The sequence below is a fragment of the Oreochromis niloticus genome, linkage group LG22 (assembly GCF_001858045.2).
Source record: "Oreochromis niloticus isolate F11D_XX linkage group LG22, O_niloticus_UMD_NMBU, whole genome shotgun sequence".
Taxonomy (NCBI): domain Eukaryota; kingdom Metazoa; phylum Chordata; class Actinopteri; order Cichliformes; family Cichlidae; genus Oreochromis; species Oreochromis niloticus.
This window is the reverse complement of record NC_031985.2, coordinates 8,140,329-8,162,263: the sequence shown is the minus strand read 5'-3', so window position 1 is coordinate 8,162,263 and position 21,935 is coordinate 8,140,329. Positions and strand designations below refer to the sequence as shown.

The window sequence follows — 21,935 nt, the reverse complement described above, 5'->3', positions numbered from 1 at the left end:
TGTTTTTTAGGAAATGATGTGATGCTATGTTAGAGCCGTTACTTTATATATTGGACACCGGATAATGTTTTGTTCTTTTTTTCCCCATTTTTTTTCCTTTTCTCTTGTTCCCTGGTGATGATATTCATGGAAAAATGTAATTTATATATAAATTTACATAAAAAGAAGATTTAATCACTGTGTGTAACCAAGAAATGCAATTGATTGAGAAGTGCTGTGGGATGTATAGATTTATTTGCATATTTTCCACTTTTTGGTGATGAATGTAGAGGAATAAAAATTTATTTAAAAAATGTTCTGCCCTGCTCGACTCATTTAGCAAAAATCAGCCTATTTAAAGCGCTGAAATCTTCATTCATGCCTGTGAGACTGATTTAGACACTCGGACACCCAGTATAATCAAAATGAAGCCAGATCTCATTTTATGCTTTTGCTCATTTCTTCACTTTTTTCCAAAACACTTTCATTTAAATCCGGCTCCACCATCTCTCAGTGTATCTGGCCTTACCAGAGACTTGCTGTTTTGGGAGTGTCTGCCCCCCTTCCTCGTTCACATAATGGTATGATCCAAGTCTGTCTTTGCATTTGATTGGCCGCATGGTGTGCCCATCAAAATAAAGTTCCACCCCAGACTGCATGGATTCTTAGGGGGTGTCCAAATTCATGGGCTGTGTCTCAATCCAGCGACCACACGCTTCGTAGTACGCGCAGTTCGCGGACTACCTACGGCGGGTATTACGAAGTACGAGAAGTGCGGAAGTGAGAGGCTTGTGAAATGGGACGGTCTGGCCTTCGTCACGCTGCTCAGATTGCCTAGCAACCATGATACTAAACGCAAGAAACGTTTCATACAGCATTGTTTGACAGAAATGAAGAAGAAAAAATGTTTTTCTGTTCATTCATTTTTTTATGACCACACTTTGATTTGTTGAGTATCTGAGGCTGAGACCACGGGACTGTAAAAACAAGATTGTTGGGCTTCATTTCTGTACTGAACAGTCATTTTAACACCTTAAATCTTCACTCAAAGACAAGTACAGTGGAACCCCGGCTTACGAAGACCCCATTTAACGAAAAATTCAAGTTAGGAAGGCACTTAACGGCAATATTTCTGCCCATGGTACGGCAAAGTGCCCGTGTAACGAAATAGATAAAATAGAAAATTAAATTTTTTTTAAATTAAATTCCATAATGTTATGTACATGTACACGTACGTATGTATGCATGCATGTGCTTTCTTCAACCTCCGCCACCTCCTCCTCCACCAAGAACTTCGTCTTCAGTCAGCATCGCCTCACTCAAAAGGCGATAGAAAAAGGTGCTTCGACTTACGAAAATTTTGACTTAAGAAAGACCCTCTGGAACGAATTAATTTCGTAAGTCGGGGTTCCACTGTATCTTTGACAGTGTATCTATAGATGTATTATATATAACAGACAAATATTGTTCGTTTAATGTGTTGGCATTATTACATTTGGCTCAATGCTTACATATATGTGTAAAAAGAAAATGTAGGAGCTGTGAAAACTGTTTCTGATAAAATGAAGAGTAGACTGATATATTAAATATTCCTGTATTGGGTGAGAAAATGAGACCATGTCATAACTGCTTTAAGTCACACAGAATAGATATCAGAGCCTTAAACAGGCTGACTTCTGCAAAATGGGTCAAACTGGGCAGAAAGTATACAAACACATAACATCCTTATAGAATATGATGTAACACTATAGATCAACTTACCTCAGAATATATAAAGCATATAAACAATTACAGCAATATGATGCAACAAACACAGCAGTGCTACTAATCCAAAATACTCAAAGCTTCATAGAACTGAAACAAACATTTATTTTTAGCTCCATTCTGCTGCTGATACATACTTTAGGTTTCTGAATATTAAACTTGTTGCTGCCTTTCATAGTGTGTAACTTGAAGGCCCTGAGTACTTTCTCCCACACTGAAAACACTGGAATGATAAAATTATTTGAACATTACCTAATAAGACTGATTCAGGACAGACAATTAGTTATGTTAAACTTTTCTAGCAGTCCTTCACAAACAGGGAACAGTCTGTCTATTCTCTCCATCTGTCAGCTGGTGCTGGCTCTTCCTCCTCCTCTTCCTCACACACTGCTGAGTTTGTCCTGGTGGATCATCAGGGGTGCAAAGCCTCACAGATGATGTGCAGCAGTGGGTCCCTCAGTCTGTCCTCACTCTGGACACTTGCAGTTGTCACACGTGGAAATCAAATGTGTGATAAGCTGCAGGATTCAAACACAAGTGTAACTTATAAATACATGTTTATACTTTTATTCCACAATCAGAGAGAAAGAAACAGAGAGAGAGTGCAGGACAGACAGACAGGTGACAGTCTCAGGTGTATACACTGCTACAAAACAGCACAAGAGAAGGAGGATTTAGTGTTTGTGTTATTACGAGTGCTAAACAAGAAGAGTTCCCAGATGGTACAGTGGACACATGTGTGACTCCTGTGATTAAAGCATCTTTCTTTCAGCTTAACGAGTGAACCGTCAGCTCGTTCAAACACACGTTAAAGTCCGTTTGTCTCGACACCACCGAACAGAGGCAGCAATATAACATAGCTAACATTAACAGTGCAGTGAATCCTGCTTGTGCCGTCATATTCAGGACTGCAAACCGAGCAGCATCACTGACTTTCAGCTTGTTGTGTTTGTGGATATATGACTGACTTTAATTATCCATAAAATCATCGCATTCTCTGTCAACTACTGAACGGCATATATTTTAAAGTAAAGGCTTTAAAACCAAGTTAACGCTGAAAGTACAAACATTGCTAATGTCACATAACTTTGCCGACATGTGGCCAACAGTAATGTTTTAATGTTCTTCGTTATTAACCCTTTAAAGCCGGTCGGAGCGGGCACGCTCCGTTTTGCGTAACTATTTTTAAATCCGTGTAGAACCGGTGTTCCAGATCAACTGGCGTTTAGATCAACTGGCGTTGGTCGAACAGATGTGTGGCAGACTTGTGTTTCAGGAGCTGCTACCGACAAACCAGCAAAAAAACCGCCAAATGTGTCATCTGTGACACTTGTGAGGTTATCTCAAACAAAATGTCGCGAGTTTACCTGGTGATATCCTCATGCGCGACGTGATCGCGAAAACAGCAAACAATTAACACCACGCCGATGTTGTTCACAGGACAGGAAGAGTAAACGATCGGGAGACTCTCGTCGTCGTTATCGTTCCCCTCGCACGTTTTATTTCTCCGGTTTCAGCGTTTTTGCTGCACAACTAAAGCGTGCAGTTTACTTTGTGTGCACTAACATGGACTCGAATCAACCAGCGCCACCTCTGGCCAAGTGCCACAGCCAGATTACCGGTAACTTGTGACACACATCTGCACCACGTTTGAATTCGTTTCATGCACAATACATTTGTACCTTTCAATTGTGTGTCTGTGCGTCATGCAAATAAACCTTTGAAATGAATGAAATGATATCATGTATTTATTATTGGCCTACATTTGTACAAAATGCAAAATTATATACACAAAGTCATAAGAATCACCACCCTTGTTCATCATGATATCAATACTTTTGCCCATAAGAAAAATGTCGTGAACAAATATATGACACACTAATATTTCACCAGTGTTGTAACATCACATGTCGTTAGCATAGACTGTCTGTGTCTTTTCTCTGCAAACGAACATTTTAGAGTTGGTTGTTATATACAGTCTGTATAAGTGTGGTCAATCTAATAACGATCTGTAAGGAGATGGCAGTTACGCTGAATGTACAGCAGTTACACAGTGATCAGTAATAAACAGTCTCCAAAACTTGCATATAATCCTCAATTTGGAACCCATCTACTGACTACCACATAGCAGCTGGACCAGTCTCCAATGCAGGTCAGTCCACTGCTGCCACCTGTGGCCAAGTACCATAGCCTACTACTAGATTAACTTGTGACACACATCTGCACCTGCTGCTATGATCACATTGAGTAAAGGCTGAGTGGCTGCACTTACACCTGGTACATCCAAATCTACCCACAAATATGTTGAAAGATGCAATGCCAGCAATGTGGATTGTTAACACTAAAAACAATCAGTAAGCAAAAACAACACGGGTCAATTTTTTCTGTTCATTATCCAGCCAGATATACTTATGACACACATCTGCAGCTGGTAAGATCCCACATGAAAATAACAGTTAGCTTCATTTTAGTGAACCATAAGCATATATCCGAACACACTCAGAAGTTTAACAATCCAGAAGGTTACAGGTTATTTCCATGTAATTCCACTTTAAACAGTTAAAACATGAAAATTCAGTTTTAACAGTAACACAGTCATATATGATCTCATAGGAACATTATGAAAAGTGCATAGATGTTTATTTTTACACTTCATATTCAAGTGTATTTTGCAAACTGTGTCTCTTTAAATTACAAATTCCCTTGTAATTAAAACCTGTTTCTGTTTTTAGATTTTTACTTTTACTTTTACTTAATATGTTTGAAGAGACATTCGTTGAAGGCGTTTATCATCAGCTCATCTGGTCCAGGTTTTGCTTAGATCCAGTTTCAAGATAACTGAATGGACTGCTCTGATAATTTCCTTGTAATGGCTGTGCAAGTCTTATTTTTAAACGTGGTTACTAGTTTGGAGATGGTAGATGTGCTATTTTAATATTATTTTATTTGTAATTTTAAATGTATTCATTTTTAAGGCACTGTATATTGTTATGTATTTATTTATTAAGTTATAATTTATTACAGACTAACTTAATTTATTACAGACTAACTTATTACAGACCTTTAATGCCAAAATCACAACCCTCAGAAAGTATCTTTTATTTTGAAATCAGGTAGTTTCCTGTGGGGGCTGGCTTTACCCAGTTTGAAGGCAGAAAAACAGACTCTCATGATTAAAAACAGCAACACAAAAGCAACATGAAACCTGTGTATCTATTACTCCTCTGCTCTAATGTGGTATGTCTGGGTAAGATCATACGTTAAATATTAAAAGTAGTTTACTTTATTATTACAGCTTGAATATGGCTAACTTTTTTTTTATGAGTTGTCATTTTGTTTACTTCTCCTTATGCTTACCAGTTGGGCTCTGAAGAAATGTAACACACGCTCTTTGTATAGTATGTGTAATGTATTGTTAATTTGCAGTGGTCGAAGTTGTATAATGAGAAATGACATTTTGTGAAGTATTTCCTCCTTAAACTGTCCTATTTGTAAAGTGTTAAATTTGTCTCAGCAGGGTTTCAAATGTATATGATGGCATACACAAGTGTTAACTAAGATTTACAAATTAGTATTAATATTTTGGTGCAGTTTTCAGTGCTCATAAATTTGTGCTCCAGTCCACATACAAAGGAATCTGAACACATACAATGTTTTACAAATGTGTGTGTTAATGTGGTGGACATCTGGAATATTTGGCCTTATCTGTATTTTTTTATGTTTGTTTGTTTTTTCAAATAAAAGAGCTGATTCTGTTCATCTGGACGTAGCGTTTTCAGTCGGAGAAATATTTCATCACTCATCCGAGTGACTTCTTCAGTCTCAGCTGACTGCAGATTCCCCCAACTTTATAAATAGTAAAGTTGCATAACAACCGAAACTCGCACTGTTTCCTAACAATAAGCCACAATTATTTTTTTCAGACTGTCATGATCACACATAAATGACTGCAGACATTCCCAAACTCTGTAAATGGTAAAAGGTCAGGATCGAAGGTTTTTATGTTGCTTTTAAAGTTGGGGAAACCTGCAGTCAGAAGAAGTCACTTGGATGAGTGATGAAACATTTTTCTCTGAGAACGCTACATCCAGATGAACAGAATCAACTCTGGGATTTTCTGACCTGGGTTTTTGAGCATGCATCAAGACAAATAGAATGAATCTTTTATTTTCTAAATAAATATAAAACACAGGAATCTGGGGGAAATCCAGCACTTGAACGCAGCTTACATTTGTTATCCCTCCCAAATAAATCAGGTGATATAATCAGGTGATCTGTGCACTGGCATTTAATGCTCTGTAAGTTAGCAAAAAGAATGCCACAAATATTCATAGACTTTTTTATGCACAGGGAAGTTTTTGAAAGTGTCAATGATCAGATTTGTGAAGCTAAACATAAATGTGCACATTAATTTTCATTATTTGTTCAGGTTTGGGTACACACATTTGTAAGTACTCAAAAGTACACATATCATTGTACATGCTTCATAATTGATCACACACACCTGCTGTGGAGTCTGATTCATACTGAATTAATCATATTTCTGATTAATGTTTATATATTTCATTTATTTGTTTACTAACATTAGAAACATTTTTGTCCCACAGTGAAACATTCATTGGTTAGTTTTGACACTGGTTCCTCTGGAAACCCAAACATCTCTGAGTTTGTGGGTTTCCCAGTAATTGATGGCATTCAGATGGCTTACTACTGTGACAGCAGCAACAAGATACTGGAACCAAGACAGGACTGGGCGAAGAAAATATTAGATACCAACCCTCAGATGTTGGAGTCGCTCACTGATTATTGTTTTGTGGATCGGCCAAATCTGTTCAGATTATGGATTTCTAGTTTGAAGCAGCAGTTAAACCAAAACAGAGGTGCAGTGTTTTCTGTTATTTGTTTTGCCAAATCATCATAAATCATGTATATGTATAAACATCACTGATTAATGTAAAAGATTGTTAGCATAATTAGTTATTTATTAGGTATAATAATACATTTTGTAATCATCAAACCTCACTAGTGTGCCATAAAAAGAATAAAATAATTCATAAAAATAATTGTTCTCAATTTTAGTCTTGTATTAACAATGTTAAGATTTTAACTTTAGAAATTATAGATCATGTCTCTGTTTTATGTCTTGCATTATGTCTTTATTGTGCTTCTTAGAGTTTATAGCCTCTGAGTTTCAGATGTTCGCTGCAATCTCTGTTTTCTCTCTCGCCTCAGCTGTCCACATTTTACAGATGATAGAAGGCTGTGAATGGGATGAAAACACCGGAGAGGTTACGGGACTTTTACAGTACGGATACGATGGAGAAGACTTTCTTAAATTGGATCTAAAGACGCTGACGTGGATCGCACTGAAACCAGAGGCTGACATTATCAAACAGAGTTGGGATGCTGACACAACCAGAATGAAAGACCGTGAAAAAATCCTCACTAAGATTTGTCCAGAGTGGCTGAAGATGTATGTGGAGAGTGGCAACAGCTCTCTGCAGAGAACAGGTAGAATCACTTGACCTGATGCAGTAGTGTTTGTTTTATTTTGCATTATGTTTTGAAAAATAGTTATAAATGAAATAGAAAATGGCAAAAACGTTTAAGTAGATTTGAAATTTAATGATTTAGAAGGTATGAAAACTGATATGACGTTTTCCTGATAACTGCAGTTTTAGGTTTTGGATCAAAAACATCTTATATACATATTTAGGGCCTCTCTGCAATGATATCATACCTTCAATCACACACAGAGTCAGTGAAGGGCAGAAAGTCTGATCATCTTAAATAACTGAAACAACAAAAGAAGAGCCCATCTCTCACCGTGGTCATTTTGATTATAGCTCCTCTTCCAGCCTCCTTTCTTGTTCATATGCATTTTAGGAACTGAGACATCCTCCAGCATGATGTACTGTGACTGATTTCTGAATAACAGACAAGAGGACAGACAAGATAAGGAGGAAATTAGTGAAATGTCTCAAGAAAAGCAATTGTCAAAATGAAACAGGAAGTTTAAACAGTACCATTTAATAACCTCCTTTTTACTTTTAACTGAGAACATTTATACTGTAATTTAATGTTTTTGTGAGTAAAATTTACAGTCAGCAGGTTGTTTAGTGAAAGATCTTAATGCAGTGATGCTGTAGTTCATCAGTGGTTTCCAAACAGTGAATGAGCTGTTTTGCAACCTTTCTTTTAGCGCCACCTGGTGGTGAATTCGGCTTCTGGTGATGTTAAAATTGATGGATGGATTAAGATAATATTTATTATGTTGGTGGTTGAAAGATTATTATTGACATGAACTGAAACTCATGATTTTTCATTAAGTATTAAGTATTCTTGTGTTCACAATTTCATTACTATATCTCAGAGTGTTTCGGGTTATTTTTAGTCTACAAGATGTCATATTGTAGCCTTATGCAGCTGCTGGAAGCTGGTGATGGAAAGTTATATGTGTTATATGATCATATACATTAGATGTTTTAAAGTTAGCCATATTCTTGTATTTATCCTCCCCTCTCTAAAGAACTCTGAATTACCTTCTGTGCTACACAGATAAACTTGACATGACTTAAGATGATGATTGTTTGGCTCTAACGACTCTGTTCTGAATATCAGGTTTTGGTTTAATTCCTTTCCTTCTTCCAGTTCTTCCCTCAGTTTCTCTCCTCCAGAAGACTCCCTCCTCTCCAGTCAGCTGCCACGCTACAGGTTTCTATCCTAACACAGCCGTGATGTTCTGGAGAAAAGATGGAGAGGAGCTCCATGAAGGTGTGGATCCTGGAGAGATCCTCCCAAACAATGATGGCACCTTCCAGATGAGTGTTGATCTGAATGTTTCATCAGTCACACCTGAAGACTGGGGAAGTTACGACTGTGTGTTTCAGCTCTCTGGTGGTGAGGACATCCTTGTCACCAAACTCAATAAAACTGTGATCAGAACAAACTGGGGCAAAAAAATATTTAACACTGATGAAGGTGAGAGAAACATTTCTTTTGCCCGTATTGTGGATTGTCTATAATGTTTCTGATTGTTTTGCCTTGTTATTATTTGGACACAACGAAGAATAACTGTTACTGTAGGAATAACTAATGGAGATCCTAACAGAGGAAAAAAATCTTTCTATTTTTTTCAGTGATTGTAAAATATAATAATTTTCTCTCTTTTGTTAATAATAATATTCTAACTTAATTCGATTCTAGCTTCAAATCACAACAGTTGCAATAGTTGCATACTAACATTTAAGCATACTTGCTTTCCCTCACCAATGTGATATTGTTATCTATGTTATTACATAAATCAGATGAATGTGATATGGATCGACATACTTTTGTTTTAAACTACTTTAACTGCACATTTTATCCTATACGTTTATTTTCATTTGCTTTTCTTTACTGAGCAGAGACGTCCTCTGACATGCTGTTCATCACCATCGCTGCAGTCGTTGTTTTTGTTGTTCTCATTCTCATTGCTGCTGCTGGATTTGCTGTTTGGAAAAAGAAGAAAGGTGAGAGATTCAAAGAAACTGAGTTCACCAGTCAACCAGTAGCAGATGGGAAATGCTCAGTTAGATTATTTCTGTTGTACTTTTTACATTAGACATGGTTCTTTCTGGGTTTATGTGAGGGAAACATGAGATTTTCAGGCACTTGGAAATGTTAAAAACTCATTTGCTTGTTTTTTTTTTTTTTAATTTCAGACAGACGGCCTACATCTTGTAAGTTCCCCTTCCTTGTCTCACTTTGTGACATGCACTCTGGATTTAAAACAAGGATTTTAATAAAATTACTAATGGATTTATTCCCATGCTTTTTCAAGACATTTGCTTCAGATTCCTTTATTATCATACAGATCTGTTTAATACTGTGATGCATCAAACACTCTGGTTTTAATCAAACGTTTAATATTAGACCAAGATAATCTGAGTAAAAGAAAATTGCAGTTTTTAAATTGTTTTATTCATTAACGGAAAAAAAGATATCCAAACCTCTGAATAAATAAGTTGCTCTAAGTTGATTTTCTTAAGTAAACTTTTTTTGAGGCAACGACTTTGCATAATTTTTTTTAAGGGAACTAATTAGATTTTACAGTGTACCTGTCACTATGTAAAAAAACAACTTGTGGCTTTTTTATGATTTGCAGCAAAACATGGTGACAGGTTAACCTTTGCATGCATAACCCATGTCTGTTTGTGCCTTAGATTTCTTGGAGTGCTAATTGATGATAAGCTGAGCTGGAAGTCTCATATAAATCATGTGACAACAAAAATGTCAAAAACCATTGCTATTCTCTACAAAACAAAGCATGTCCTGAACAAAAAATCATTATACACACTTTATTGTTCTCTGTTGCTTCCATATATGACTTATTGTCTGGAGATATGGGGTAATGCATATAAAACAAATACTCTTCCTATTTTCAAGTTACAAAAAAGAGCTATAAGAATTATAAATCAATCAAACTATATAGAACCAACTAACATTTTGTTTATTAATCTGAATACCCTAAAATTTTATGATTTAGTCGAATATAAAATGGCACAGATAATGTATAAAGCACAAAATAACTCGCTTTGCCGCAGTATTCAGAAGCTGTTAAAAGTCAGAGAGAGTCAATATGACTTAAGGGGAACAGATGTCTTTAAAAAAAACAAGATAAGGACAAACATAAAGCAGAGATGTGTTTCTGTTAGAGGAGTTAACCTGTGGAATAGTTATGACAGTGATTTAAAAAGGTGTAGTTCATTTTCCTTGTTTAAAAACATGTTTAAAAATAGAGTATTAGAAAAATATATTAATCAAGAATGAAAAGAGCAAAAATAATAATTCTGAAACTCTTGATTGTTTTGCTTTGACGTAGTTATCTAAGGTGGAAAGTTTTTTTGCTTGTTTGTTTGTTTGTTTTTGCTTTGCTTTGTTTTATTCTTTGCTTCGAGCCCTGTGTACAGGAGCTGCATGCAAAAGATTTTTTGTTAAAAGGGTTGGCGTAATAAGCAAATGCTTCAGCCAATACCTTTTGATTAGCTTTTTCTCATGATTTTTTGCTTTGTGGTAATCTTTATTCTGTATTCACTGAGATATTTGAATGCTAATCAATAAAATCAAATCAAATCAATCAATCAAAATCAAATAAATAAAAAAAAGATAAAGATAATTATTTTTTATTAATGAATTCTTGCTGATGCAGTTTCTTTCTTATTTATAGTCTAGCTCATTTGCTCTGCCTCACTTGAACTGAAAAATTGAGAGGTTTTCATTTTTACTTATTGAGCTGCGGAGCATTTTACAAACAGATAAAAATCAATCCAGACTGAAGGTTTTTGATTTTTCTTTTCAGCTCCTGACAAAGGATCTGAGCTGTCAGAGCGACTAAATCAACAAGGCTGACTGTCATGTCTCCCTTCCCACCACATCTCAAAAGGTTCTCTATTAGACTGAGAGCCTGTCACTGCGGAGGGCATTACAGACTCATTAACTCATGAACTTACTTTGTGACATGTCGTGTTATCCTGCTGGAAGGACAACATGTTGACAGGCTGGTCATAAAGGAATGGACATGGTGAGCAACATAGTAGTTACGGATAACAATCAGGGACGCTGTGGGGTAATATATCCTCCATTGCCAACACCATCAACCAGCAGCAGAACATCAGTGTTATTTGCGATGTGCATTTCTGGACTCTTTAAGTTTGGTAAACTTTATGTTTGGTGGGGGTTTGTGATTGGATAAACTTGTTTCTCTTCTGTTTGTTTTCAGCCTAGCATCCACAGTTTTCAAGATCTCATGTTCAAATTTTGTGTGATGGTAGACAGCAATGACAGCTTAAGCTGATGTAATTTTGTAAAAACTGTCCAGATCAAGGCCACGCCCTTCAGCAGGAGTTGTGCTCTCTGAGTGCTTCTGCACTTCAGGTGCCCTGGCTAACATTTCTTCCCAAAAAACACTGAACAAACAGGAGGACTCGGAGAGCGCAGCACCCCACGGATGGCAAGGGTTATACTAAAACTTTACTGCTGTTGTTTGATGTCTTCATTACAACATGCTGAATTGTCTGAAAACTTTTTATAAGCTGTAAAAACCTGAGATTATTCCCTTATCCCCAGATGAACAGAATCAACTTTTGGAGATTTACTTACCTGGATGATTGAGCATGCATCAAGATGTAACTCTTCATTGTTTTGTAAGCTTTAGAAGCATTACAGTTTGTTTTGTGCACATAGTCACGGCAGTTTTGAGCCTCAGTTTTGTATTGTATAACGGCCATTGAGCTAACGGCAGGAGCTAGAAATGTTGCTATTATTATCCATTTGGTGAGGAAACATGTTCCGATATATGTTTAGTAACCACTTTAGTATTTTGGTTTATTATTTAGCTTTTCCTTCCACTCTGTGACATTGAGCAGTACAGGATGTGAAATATTTATGTTCATTTTCATTGCAATAAACAACTGCATGAGAGAAGCAAGTCAAAATCACTCCCGTGATTCTTTCCCCCTGTTTTCAGGGATAACATGAACACGATCCATCAAAATTGTGCGTAATATAAAGTTTTTACTGATTTTCACATATGGTGTGACCAGACAGACAAACAGAACAGATTACATACTCCCTCCCTTCGGGGAGCATCAAGGAAGTTGTTTCTAAGTACTAAAGATGTAACACTATATTTAAGTTTATACTTTTATCTAGATTAATCCTTTTAAAATAATTACCAGTTTGCAAGAACCTGTGGGTCACTGTTGAATTATTGCCATTTACATAAAATTATGCATGAAGTTAGAAAATATTTGCACCCTTTGTTTTTAGACCAGAGCAGTTCAACATGGTGAAATCGCACTCTTATTAATGCAGGATGGCACTGAATGTAACTTTACAAAGAATCCAGTCATAATTATACAAAGAAGATAACAAGAGCTTCTGTTTTGACCACCAAGTGCCAATTGAGTTGTATTATGATGATACACTATAACACACATGATAATGCATGTTTGTGACTTCCAACCTTTTCAAATAGCAATGAGGACTTTTGTACACAAATGCATTCTTGAGTGAATCGAATCTAGCAATGTTTGTCAAATCATTACTGCTTTTGAAACCTAACTTTCAGATGAGTGTTGATCTGAACTTTTGAACTTTGCAGTTATTTATTTGTAAAAAATGTTTGGAATCATGTATGATTTTCGTTCCACTTCTCACGTGTACACCACTTTGTATTGGTCTTTCAATAAAATTGATTCATGTTTGTGGCTGTAATGTGACAAAATGTGGAAAAGTTCAAGGGGGCCGAATACTTTTGAAAGCCACTGTATATGAATAACTGCTTATTATTTTACTGGATCATTATTCTGACAATGACAAGACTGAAGCTACCTTTCCTCTGATAGGTATAATCTCACTGCCAAATTTAACATTTTCCTTAAAAAAATAAACCCTCTGAAAAGCCAGAGGTGTGGAAACACACTGACAGCCTGTTTCCTCTGTTTGGACTTTCCTTATGGCAGAGATGTCGATTTGTGTTGCCCTCTGGTGGTAACATGGAAAAACACACACTGAGCCTGAGGATTCACCGAAATGAAAACTGTTGGTATGCATGCGTTTGTTACAGGTTTCATTCATCCTCACACATTTAGTGTGTATGTGTTTCTGTTCATGACATCTATTTTCACCAGTTGATTATGTATCATATTAGAACAAGATAAGATTTAAAAATACAATCAGGAAGTCAGTAAAAAAGAAGTATAAGAAATCCACACAGCAAGTTTAAAATTTCAGTGTACCTAAACATCAGAAAACAGTGACTCCAAAAGTCCAAAAGTGAAAATTACACGTTTGAAGTAAATTTCAAAAAAATCTGTAGATGTCGTTGTTCAATAGAAAACAAATGGATGCTGTTTTAAAAATGTAGCAAAGCTGGAATAAAGCCAGAGGCAGCCGACGGAAACATCCCCACTGAGTCATTGTTCACATGTGAATGACTCATTACAGATGAATGCTGACTCTTTAACCATTTACAGTTTCCTTCTTCAAAGATGACGGTGGGACGTAAACAGATATTAGAAGATTGTGTTTGTGATGTGTGAGTGGTGATAAGATGTCCATAAAAAAGCTAAAAAGTAGATATATAATATCCAAACACGACATGTAAGTTTGACAAATAAACTATGAAAGTTGTTTAACAAGAAGTGTACACAGTTTGTATCTCAGCATCTATTAATTATTGGCATACAGGCTATAGTGTCCATTTGCCTTCAGTTGTGTCGTGAAGAGCTGCAAAGACAGAAACACAGTGTTGGTGAAGACACTCCTCTGGTCCTCTCTAAAGATATTCATGATACTCTTTTTCAAATTACTAAAAAATTTGATTTGCTTGAAAATTCTGAGACCAGGGTGAGAATATTAAAATAAATGCTGACTTTGGAGCCAAAAATGATTATTATCATAAACTACAATGAGACCTCATTGTAACACTTTGTAATGTGGCTTGTGACTAATTAAAGACTGCTAAATCTAGTTTTAGACTCACCTCGGTTTGTTCTGATCATTCCTTTGTCAGGTTTGGTGATGATGCTGTCATTAGAGAGCTGGAACACAGTTTTATCTCCTCCAGTCTTCAGCTGTGACTGATGAAACATTCAGATCGACACTCGTCTGGAAGGTCCCGTCATGGTTCGTGATGATCTCTCCTTCTCCATCTTTCCTCCAAAACATCACGACCCTGTTCGGCTAGAAAACTGTAGTGTGGCAGCTCACTGGAGAGGAAGGAGTCTTCTGGAGGAGAGCCACTGAGGAAAGAACTGGCGATACAGAGAGACTGACAGGATGAAAATAAAAGATTTGTGTTTATATGATCAAGATAGGATTTCATTGTTCAATATTGTGTGTTTAGTGGGTTAATAACTACTGGCAAATCTGAAAAAAATCTGGGCCAGACCTGTTTGCTATGTGGGTTTGTGACAACAGTCTGTGGCACTGGAGTAATCCATGTTAGAGTCTTCAGGTCCAAAGATATAAAGTCTTCTCCATCATAACCGTAGTGTTAATAACCAATAATGTCCCCGGTCATCATCCCATTCACAACCATCCCTCTGCTGAACTACGTGGACAACCTAGAGACTAGTAGAGTAAAGGAGTAAAATATCCCAGAGCACTCATCCATTAGAGATTAAAATAGAGAAAGTATTCTTTAATATGTGCGCAGATTGTCACTTTGTGCTTCTGTAAAAACCTGTATAGCTACAACTGTTTGACATCAAGCCAGGAAAAACATTTTTTCTGACGTGCCTCCAGTATGGTTAAAGCATTTCTTAAACTTGTTACTTTCGGATTTAAAGATCTGTTTACAGTTCTGTGTGCTGCTGTTCCAGTGATCGCCTAATACGGTGCTCATCCAGTCTTGCCTGAGCTACATTTTCTTGTCACGGTAAGCCATCTCTACTTCGTTAGGTAAAGCAGCAGCTACAAAATCTGGGAAATATGTAATTAAAAAAAAGTGTGAAATAACCCAAAATGTGTTTTATATTTTCTCCAAAATAGCCATCCTTTGCTTCGATTACTGCTTTGCACACTCTTGGGATTCTCTCAATGGGCTTCATGAGGTCGTCACCTGAAATGGAGTTCCCAGAGATGCTGAGCTTGAGATGCTGAGCCACTTGTTGGCCCCTTTTGCCTTCACTCTGTGGTCCATCTCATCCCAAACCATCTCATGACTGCGGAGACAGGACTCCATCACTCTCCTTCTCAGTCAAATAGCCCTTACACAGCCTGAAGGTGTGTTTGGGGTCACTGTCCTGTTGAAAAATAAATCATGGTCCAACTAAAAGCAAACTGGATGGGACAGTGTGTCGCTGCAGGATGCTGTGGTAGCCATGCTGTTTCAGTGTGCCTTCAATTTTGAATAAATCCCCGACAGTGTCACCAGCACACCTCCTCCTCCATGCTTGGAGGTGGGAGCAGGGGCGGATCTAGAGAAATTTTTTTAGGGTGGCATGAGGGTGGCAAAGAAATCAAATGGGGTGGCAAAATCAAAGCCTTTTTTCCCCAAACACATATGCAGGTGGTTACATATGGTTAAAATGATAAAATTCAAATGCATTAAGTATACATGTTTTTCATATAAATATAGTCTATAACTTAATTACTGTCTGTAGCCCACATAATTAAACACTTTAGTTACATAAAACATGAGTTTTGATCTTATGTACTGTATAGCCTGTATAATAAATAAATATGTAGCCCAATAAGTATAAAACCCAGAAAGCTACACAACATGGGGCGGTTTATTTACAAACACAAGTCTAACTTAAGTTTCACACTGTTTTTTGTTAGAAATCAATCACGTTGTTACAGCTTAAATTACACAAAATGTCAGAAATCTGCACTGTCACGAACAAACATTTAAACCTAATTTTTCATAATTTGTTGGATCTCTGAGGTCTGAAATACAACCGGCCATTTTTGACTCCTTTTGAGTTTACGTTTGTATTTCACCCTCAAATTGTTTCATTTTATTTTTCCCCCTTGCCTTGTTTGGTATCATTCTTTTCAGCTCAACTGAATTTAGTTGTTTTTTCACTGACATACTGCATTAGTATTACTGATCTGAAATCACACAAAGAACTTAAAATCCTAGTAGTATTTTTTTACTCTAAAAAAACCCCCACAGACATGTTGAGTAAATTTTTATAACTTGAAATGCAAATATAAATTGTACATTTTGTAAACATATACAACTATTTATCTAAAAATGCAGCCAATACACCTGCTGTTTCTTTCATTTTGTACAACCATTTGAAAATATTACTAAAACTAAAATGAGAGAACAATCAGGTGTTGCAATAAGATGCCCCACAAATGATGTGTGCCAGTAAAAAAAAAGTTTGTCCACCAAAAGACAGAGGAGAGCAGCACAGGGATAAACCTGCAGGCCTGACAGCAGGAGGTGTATCACTCCGCTAGTTTTCTACTTAGTGACAGTGTTTACACTGCAATGTGCCTTTGTGACATTCATTAGTGCCCTCACTGACACACAAAACAAAACGACTACACAACAGAACAACTACACAAGATAACACAACACACTAACTGTACACTCCACACTAAACGTCACAAATCTCCCACATCTAAAAACTCTCTCACTCGCTCGCTCTGTCTCGCTGCCGTTACCGTCACTCCCAAAACTCTCCCCTCTCCCTAAACAACCAACCAAATCCCACGTGTTGACTTTTTTTTTAAAAATTGGTTGACATGGTACATTTTTCCACCGATAGGAAAGAGGTGGCTTCTTTTCCTTTCTTTACTGTTTTCACGCTGTCCTTAGAAAACGCTTAAAATACACACACACACATAAAAAACGTGACGACAGTATTTAGAAAAAAGCGTGGATTATATATATATATATTATCATAACTCTGGATTTACTGGCCTGTAATTAAAATTTAAAAAATTTGAAGTCCGAACTTTCAATGTGGGCTGAAATAGAGACTCAGGGGCTGCAGCTTGTAAGTCATGTGATTTGGAGGTGCAGTGTGTCCGTGGACCACAGAGGGTTAATAACACTCAACTTCCTTCCATTTCCAGAGTGTAACATCCACCCACCTGTGTAAAATCCGAAATTCTCATGGTGTTGTTCAAAATGTGCTCTGGCACAATCATAAACATCACTTGCTACTGATAACAAGAAAAAAGCCGGTCCTGCTATGGGCTGAACCATTTGTTAATGGTGGAGGGGGGGAACACTATGCAAAATATTCAGTTTTAGCATTTATATTCACTGTTGACTGTAACTACGCTCAAACTGTTACTGCTATCTTATTTTAATAAACAATACTGTCATATGCAAACCTGGGGTGGCACTTGGGGTGGCAAGGGATCATTTTAGGGTGGCACTTGCCACCCCATGCCACCCTTCTAGATCCGCCCCTGGGTGGGAGCTATGCATGTAGAGACCATCCATTCACCTTTTCTGTGTCACACAAAAACACAGCGAGTGGAACAAAAGCTCCCAAATTTGGACTCATCAGACTGTGACCAAGTGGTCGGCAGGGTTATAAAAGAAATAGTAAAAACGACAACGCCACCTAGGGGAATTTCACCCCCAGGAAATATATATTTAAGAAAAATAGATAAAAGAGGCCGCACAGTGTTGTGGAAATGACAGTGGGGATCACTAGTCACTAGTGGGGATAGTTACAAAGCTTTCTTCGTTATGAATTAGCATACATGTTTTTTATTGAACATTTGAAGAACCAGCAACCCCCCCCCCAGAAACTCTTGTAGAGGACATAAAGTCAGAGATAGAAACGACAAGGCGCAGGTGCATCTAGTACAGGTAGCGCTGCTGCAAAAACCCACAGCAGCCAGTGCAACAAATTCTGGATCCTTGGCTTTTAGTTAGCACTAGCAGCACATGCTGCGTCCGATGTGAGGACCTTTATGCTGCGCACTGTGACTCACAGCAATGCTCCCGGGTCAGCTCTGACTTTGTGTTAAACTAATCCTAAAGTAATAATAGCATTTCTAACCAGTAGCGGTTTTAGATGTGGAGTGCTTTATCTCTCCTTTAAGCTATTTGGCTGTTAGACTCTGATGGTCCATCACAGCAGAAATTAAATGGTAGATGAACTGGTTCTTATATAGCACTTTTCTACTCAGTAGCGGTTTTAGATACGGGCGACACGGGCGGTTGCCCGGGGCGGCATCGTGGTGGGGGGCGGCATAACGCCCTGTCATGCCTGCAGTTAGTGCAAAATGCGGCGGCACGATTTTTAACCGGTAGTAGGAAATTGGATCACATCACTCTTCTGGCTTCCTTGCATTGGCTTCCCATTGAATTTAGGGTTCGTTTTAAAGTCTTTTTATTGGTTTTTAAATCTTTAAATGGTCTGGCTCCTGTCTACTTATCTGATTTGCTGAAGCCACATGTTCCTCCTCGCTCGCTCCGTTCCGCTGAGCAGCTGTTGCTGTCGGTCCCTAAGTCGCGGCTGAAATGCAGAGGAGACCGAGCGTTTTCAATTGCGGCTCCGATGCTCTGGAATAACCTTCCTCTCCAAATTAGACAAGCGTCATCAGTGCAGGTCTTTAAGTCCAGATTGAAAACCTATTTTTATTCCCTGGCTTTTAACTCTGTAGGAAACTAACACCTTCTTATTTATTTTATTGTATGTAATGATTTTATGGTATTTTTAATTTGGTAGTTGTTTTGATCTCTGTTGTTCAGCACTTTGGTCTGCCTGGTGTGTTCTTAAAGTGCTATACAAATAAACGATGATGATGATGATAACGGGCATCGGCAAAAAAAAAATAAAAAAATTGTTCGTACTCATGCTGCGCGACGTCATGCCAGCGCATACTGGGAATGGCATAGGCACCGATCGGTTTTCTATCGCCCATTTGCTGGGAGTAAGGGCGCCCTCCGTTTGCGAGGTGCGCCTGCTGCTTGCTGCACAGGGAGGAGAGGGCGGGGCGGTGGGGGAGTCTCTTTCTGGCTGGAGCAGCATCTAATAACCAACTCGCAAAATAAAAGAAAATTAAAACAAACCATCAAACACGAAAACACCAGACATTATGATACAGACTTATAATTTGCAATAAGAGGGAGTCTTCGCCCAGGCCGCCAAACAGGCTAGGACCGCCACTGGTTGTAAAAGACAAAATGTATGGCTTTTTAAAGCGGAGTCAAATTCAAACGAGAATCTAACGACTGCCTGTCTCTCTCCAGTTCTTCCTTCAGTGTCTCTCCTTCAGAAGTCTTCCTCCTCTCCAGTCAGCTGCCACGCTACAGGTTTCTATCCTGACAGAGCCGTGATGTTCTGGAGGAAAGATGAAGAGGAGATTCATGAAGGTGTGGATCTGGGAGAGATCCTTCCCAACAATGATGGGACCTTTCAGACGAGTGTTGATCTCAGTGTTTCATCAGTCACACCTGAAGACTGGGAGAGGTACGACTGTGTGTTTCAGTTCTATAGTGTGAACAATGACATCATCACCAAACTGGACCGAGCAGTGATCAGGACCAATATGAGTAAGACTGGAGCATTTTTACACAGTAGTTATTAATACTACAGTATTAACGTAAAGCATCATACTGAGTTGGCACTCAGTAGTTCCACATAATCACTAGAATTATTTATTTAGAAGAGGACAACAAGATTCTCACCAAGCACTGTAATCATTCATCAATACAAGTTATTATAATACGTATAATGATATTAACATCAAAACCCTTGAAATGAATGGAATAAACTTTTTGTCTTGTGTACAAAAGACAGCAAACACAAATTACTCTCCTTTATGCATTTGTCTCTGACTCTGTGACTTCATGTTCCAGGTCTGTAGACCTGACCGCCCAATTATCTCTTCCTGTGTTATGTGTTATGTTGCTTGCTGTGTCTCCATGATCATCTTTTCACTCTAAACTTTCTCCCAGCTCGCTGTGGCAGATGAGCATGTCATGGCCTTGATTCTGTTTCTTCCTGTCAACTTTTCTTTTTTCTGCTCAGTTTTGCAAAGTGCTTTCACACAGAGTATTAACTGATTGATGTTTTCTTTCTATAATGGTGTAAGTTGCTTGAGACAATATTGGATATGTTGACCTTTTACCAATTTTACCACATTTACCAATCAAATCTCTAATAGTAACAACTCAATAAGATGGTTCACTGAAGAGGGGACACATGATAGATAACTGAAGTGAGCAAAAAGTAATGAGGTACCAACTGTGGAACTGATAAATCTTATTATTTCATTCAGAGATATAAGATGCATCAACTACCAGGTCCTTACTGATTTGTTCTTCACTTATTTTTAAGTAACAGCACAAATTTATTATTAAAGTCCTTCCATATTCTATTCAACAGAGAATCCCACTGACATTGGAGCTGCAATCGTTGTTCTAGTTATCGTTTCCATTGCAGTTGTGGTAATCGTGGCAGCCGTGGCAGCTGTGGCAGTCGTTACCAAAGAAGAAAGGTGAGATCTCAGTTGTGGAAATGCAGAGTTTATTTTTTGAATTTGTGTTTTAATCCATACTCCCAAATTTGCACTTTTTAAATATATATACAGGCAGCTCAAAAATCAAAACACACAAACAGGTTATAGAATTTGGCATTTAGTATGTGAAGAAGAAATATGTTCTTTTTGAATGCAGCTGTCCAAATCCCATAAATCCCATCCCACATATATAATATAGATAAAACATAAAAAGTTTATAAGTTAGACAGATTAAAAAAAATGTTATATTTACTTTGTCACTTCATGTCATTTCTGATAATTATGTATTATTCATGGCTTTTTGCTAATGCTGCTTCTCTATATTTATCTTCTAACTGGTTTGACCGACACTGCTCACTTGTTGAGCGGGGCAGTGTTTGTAAACACAAAAAGATAATCACTTTGTATTATACCTTTAAAAAGGCTAGAACATATCAGACACAACAGTTCCAGACAGTAGATTGCCTTCGTGTGGCCGTCTTCACCACTTGGGGAAATGTTCCCACTCACCTCATGGAAACGCTTACATGCCACAATGAATTTTTGAAGTGATTAACAATAACGGTGGAGCTACTCATTATTGAGTTCATGTTTGGAACTTTGATTTCTGTTTTGGGGAGTTTATGGTTTTTTTTGCAGGTGTGGTCCTAAACTTCTGATCAGCTGTAAAACAGCCTGTTTCAGTTTAAGTGTTGTTTTCAATAAATTGTATGCTCAAAAAATGTTTTGTCTCACTCTCATTTCTTCTTGTTGCGTGTTGAAGCTCGACTTGGAACCTTGTGAAGATCCAACCATGGAAAATATGATTTTCTTTGCCATTTTTCAACTGGTCTTTAAACTTTTGATGGGGACTGTATGACAAGTCGCACTGACAAAAATCTGCTGTGAGCCCTAAAGGGAGCAGCCAAAAGATTTACAGAGTCTCTGCTGCCATTTCTTAGACTTAGGATGAAAACTTTTTTTTTTTTTTAAACAAATCAAGCTTTGAAGAAATGACAGCCATAAACCCATTTCCATTTCTGCTCTAACATTACTTACTACTCAAACATCCCCTTAGTTTTATTTTTGTCAGGGACCTGGATCTGAGCGACCCAGGGTCCATGAGCAGTTATGGACTGATATATGATGTATGTTTGCTCCACTGTGCTGCTGTTCTTGTGTTCTCCATGCTTGTATGTATAGGCAAGTGGGTGTGTCTGTGA

At 37.7% G+C, this 21,935-nt stretch overlaps 2 protein-coding genes and 1 long non-coding RNA gene across 5 annotated transcripts; 2 read left to right on the top strand and 1 right to left on the bottom strand.

Moving 5' to 3' along the window:
* Positions 1-4,751: 4,751 nt before the first annotated feature.
* On the top strand, positions 4,752-13,987 carry LOC100703665 (major histocompatibility complex class I-related gene protein). 2 transcript variants are annotated; one of them, XM_019350724.2, is made up of 7 exons: positions 4,752-5,002; positions 6,351-6,623; positions 6,976-7,254; positions 8,395-8,724; positions 9,150-9,254; positions 9,447-9,464; positions 11,084-13,987. In XM_019350724.2, exons 1-7 carry the CDS (start codon positions 4,942-4,944, stop codon positions 11,131-11,133), a joined length of 1,116 nt encoding a protein of 371 aa, XP_019206269.1. In that variant the 5' UTR covers positions 4,752-4,941; the 3' UTR covers positions 11,134-13,987. The 2 variants fall into 2 exon arrangements, with proteins under 2 accessions (XP_019206269.1, XP_019206268.1); XM_019350723.2 differs by having other exon boundaries at positions 4,757-4,980.
* Positions 9,133-15,702, bottom strand: LOC109196554 (uncharacterized). Of its 2 annotated transcripts, XR_002057999.2 has the most exons (4): positions 14,678-15,702; positions 14,270-14,557; positions 11,884-14,013; positions 9,133-9,233 (listed from the first exon to the last, which is right to left on the bottom strand). It is a non-coding gene; the product is annotated as an uncharacterized LOC109196554 (long non-coding RNA). The 2 variants fall into 2 exon arrangements; XR_003215997.1 differs by having other exon boundaries at positions 14,270-15,702.
* Positions 15,703-19,227: 3,525 nt separating this feature from the next.
* Positions 19,228-20,739, top strand: LOC109196546 (major histocompatibility complex class I-related gene protein-like). Its single transcript, XM_019350734.2, has 2 exons — positions 19,228-19,765; positions 20,601-20,739. Exons 1-2 carry the CDS (start codon positions 19,549-19,551, stop codon positions 20,714-20,716), a joined length of 333 nt encoding a protein of 110 aa, XP_019206279.1. The 5' UTR covers positions 19,228-19,548; the 3' UTR covers positions 20,717-20,739.
* The last annotated feature ends 1,196 nt before the right edge of the window (positions 20,740-21,935 follow it).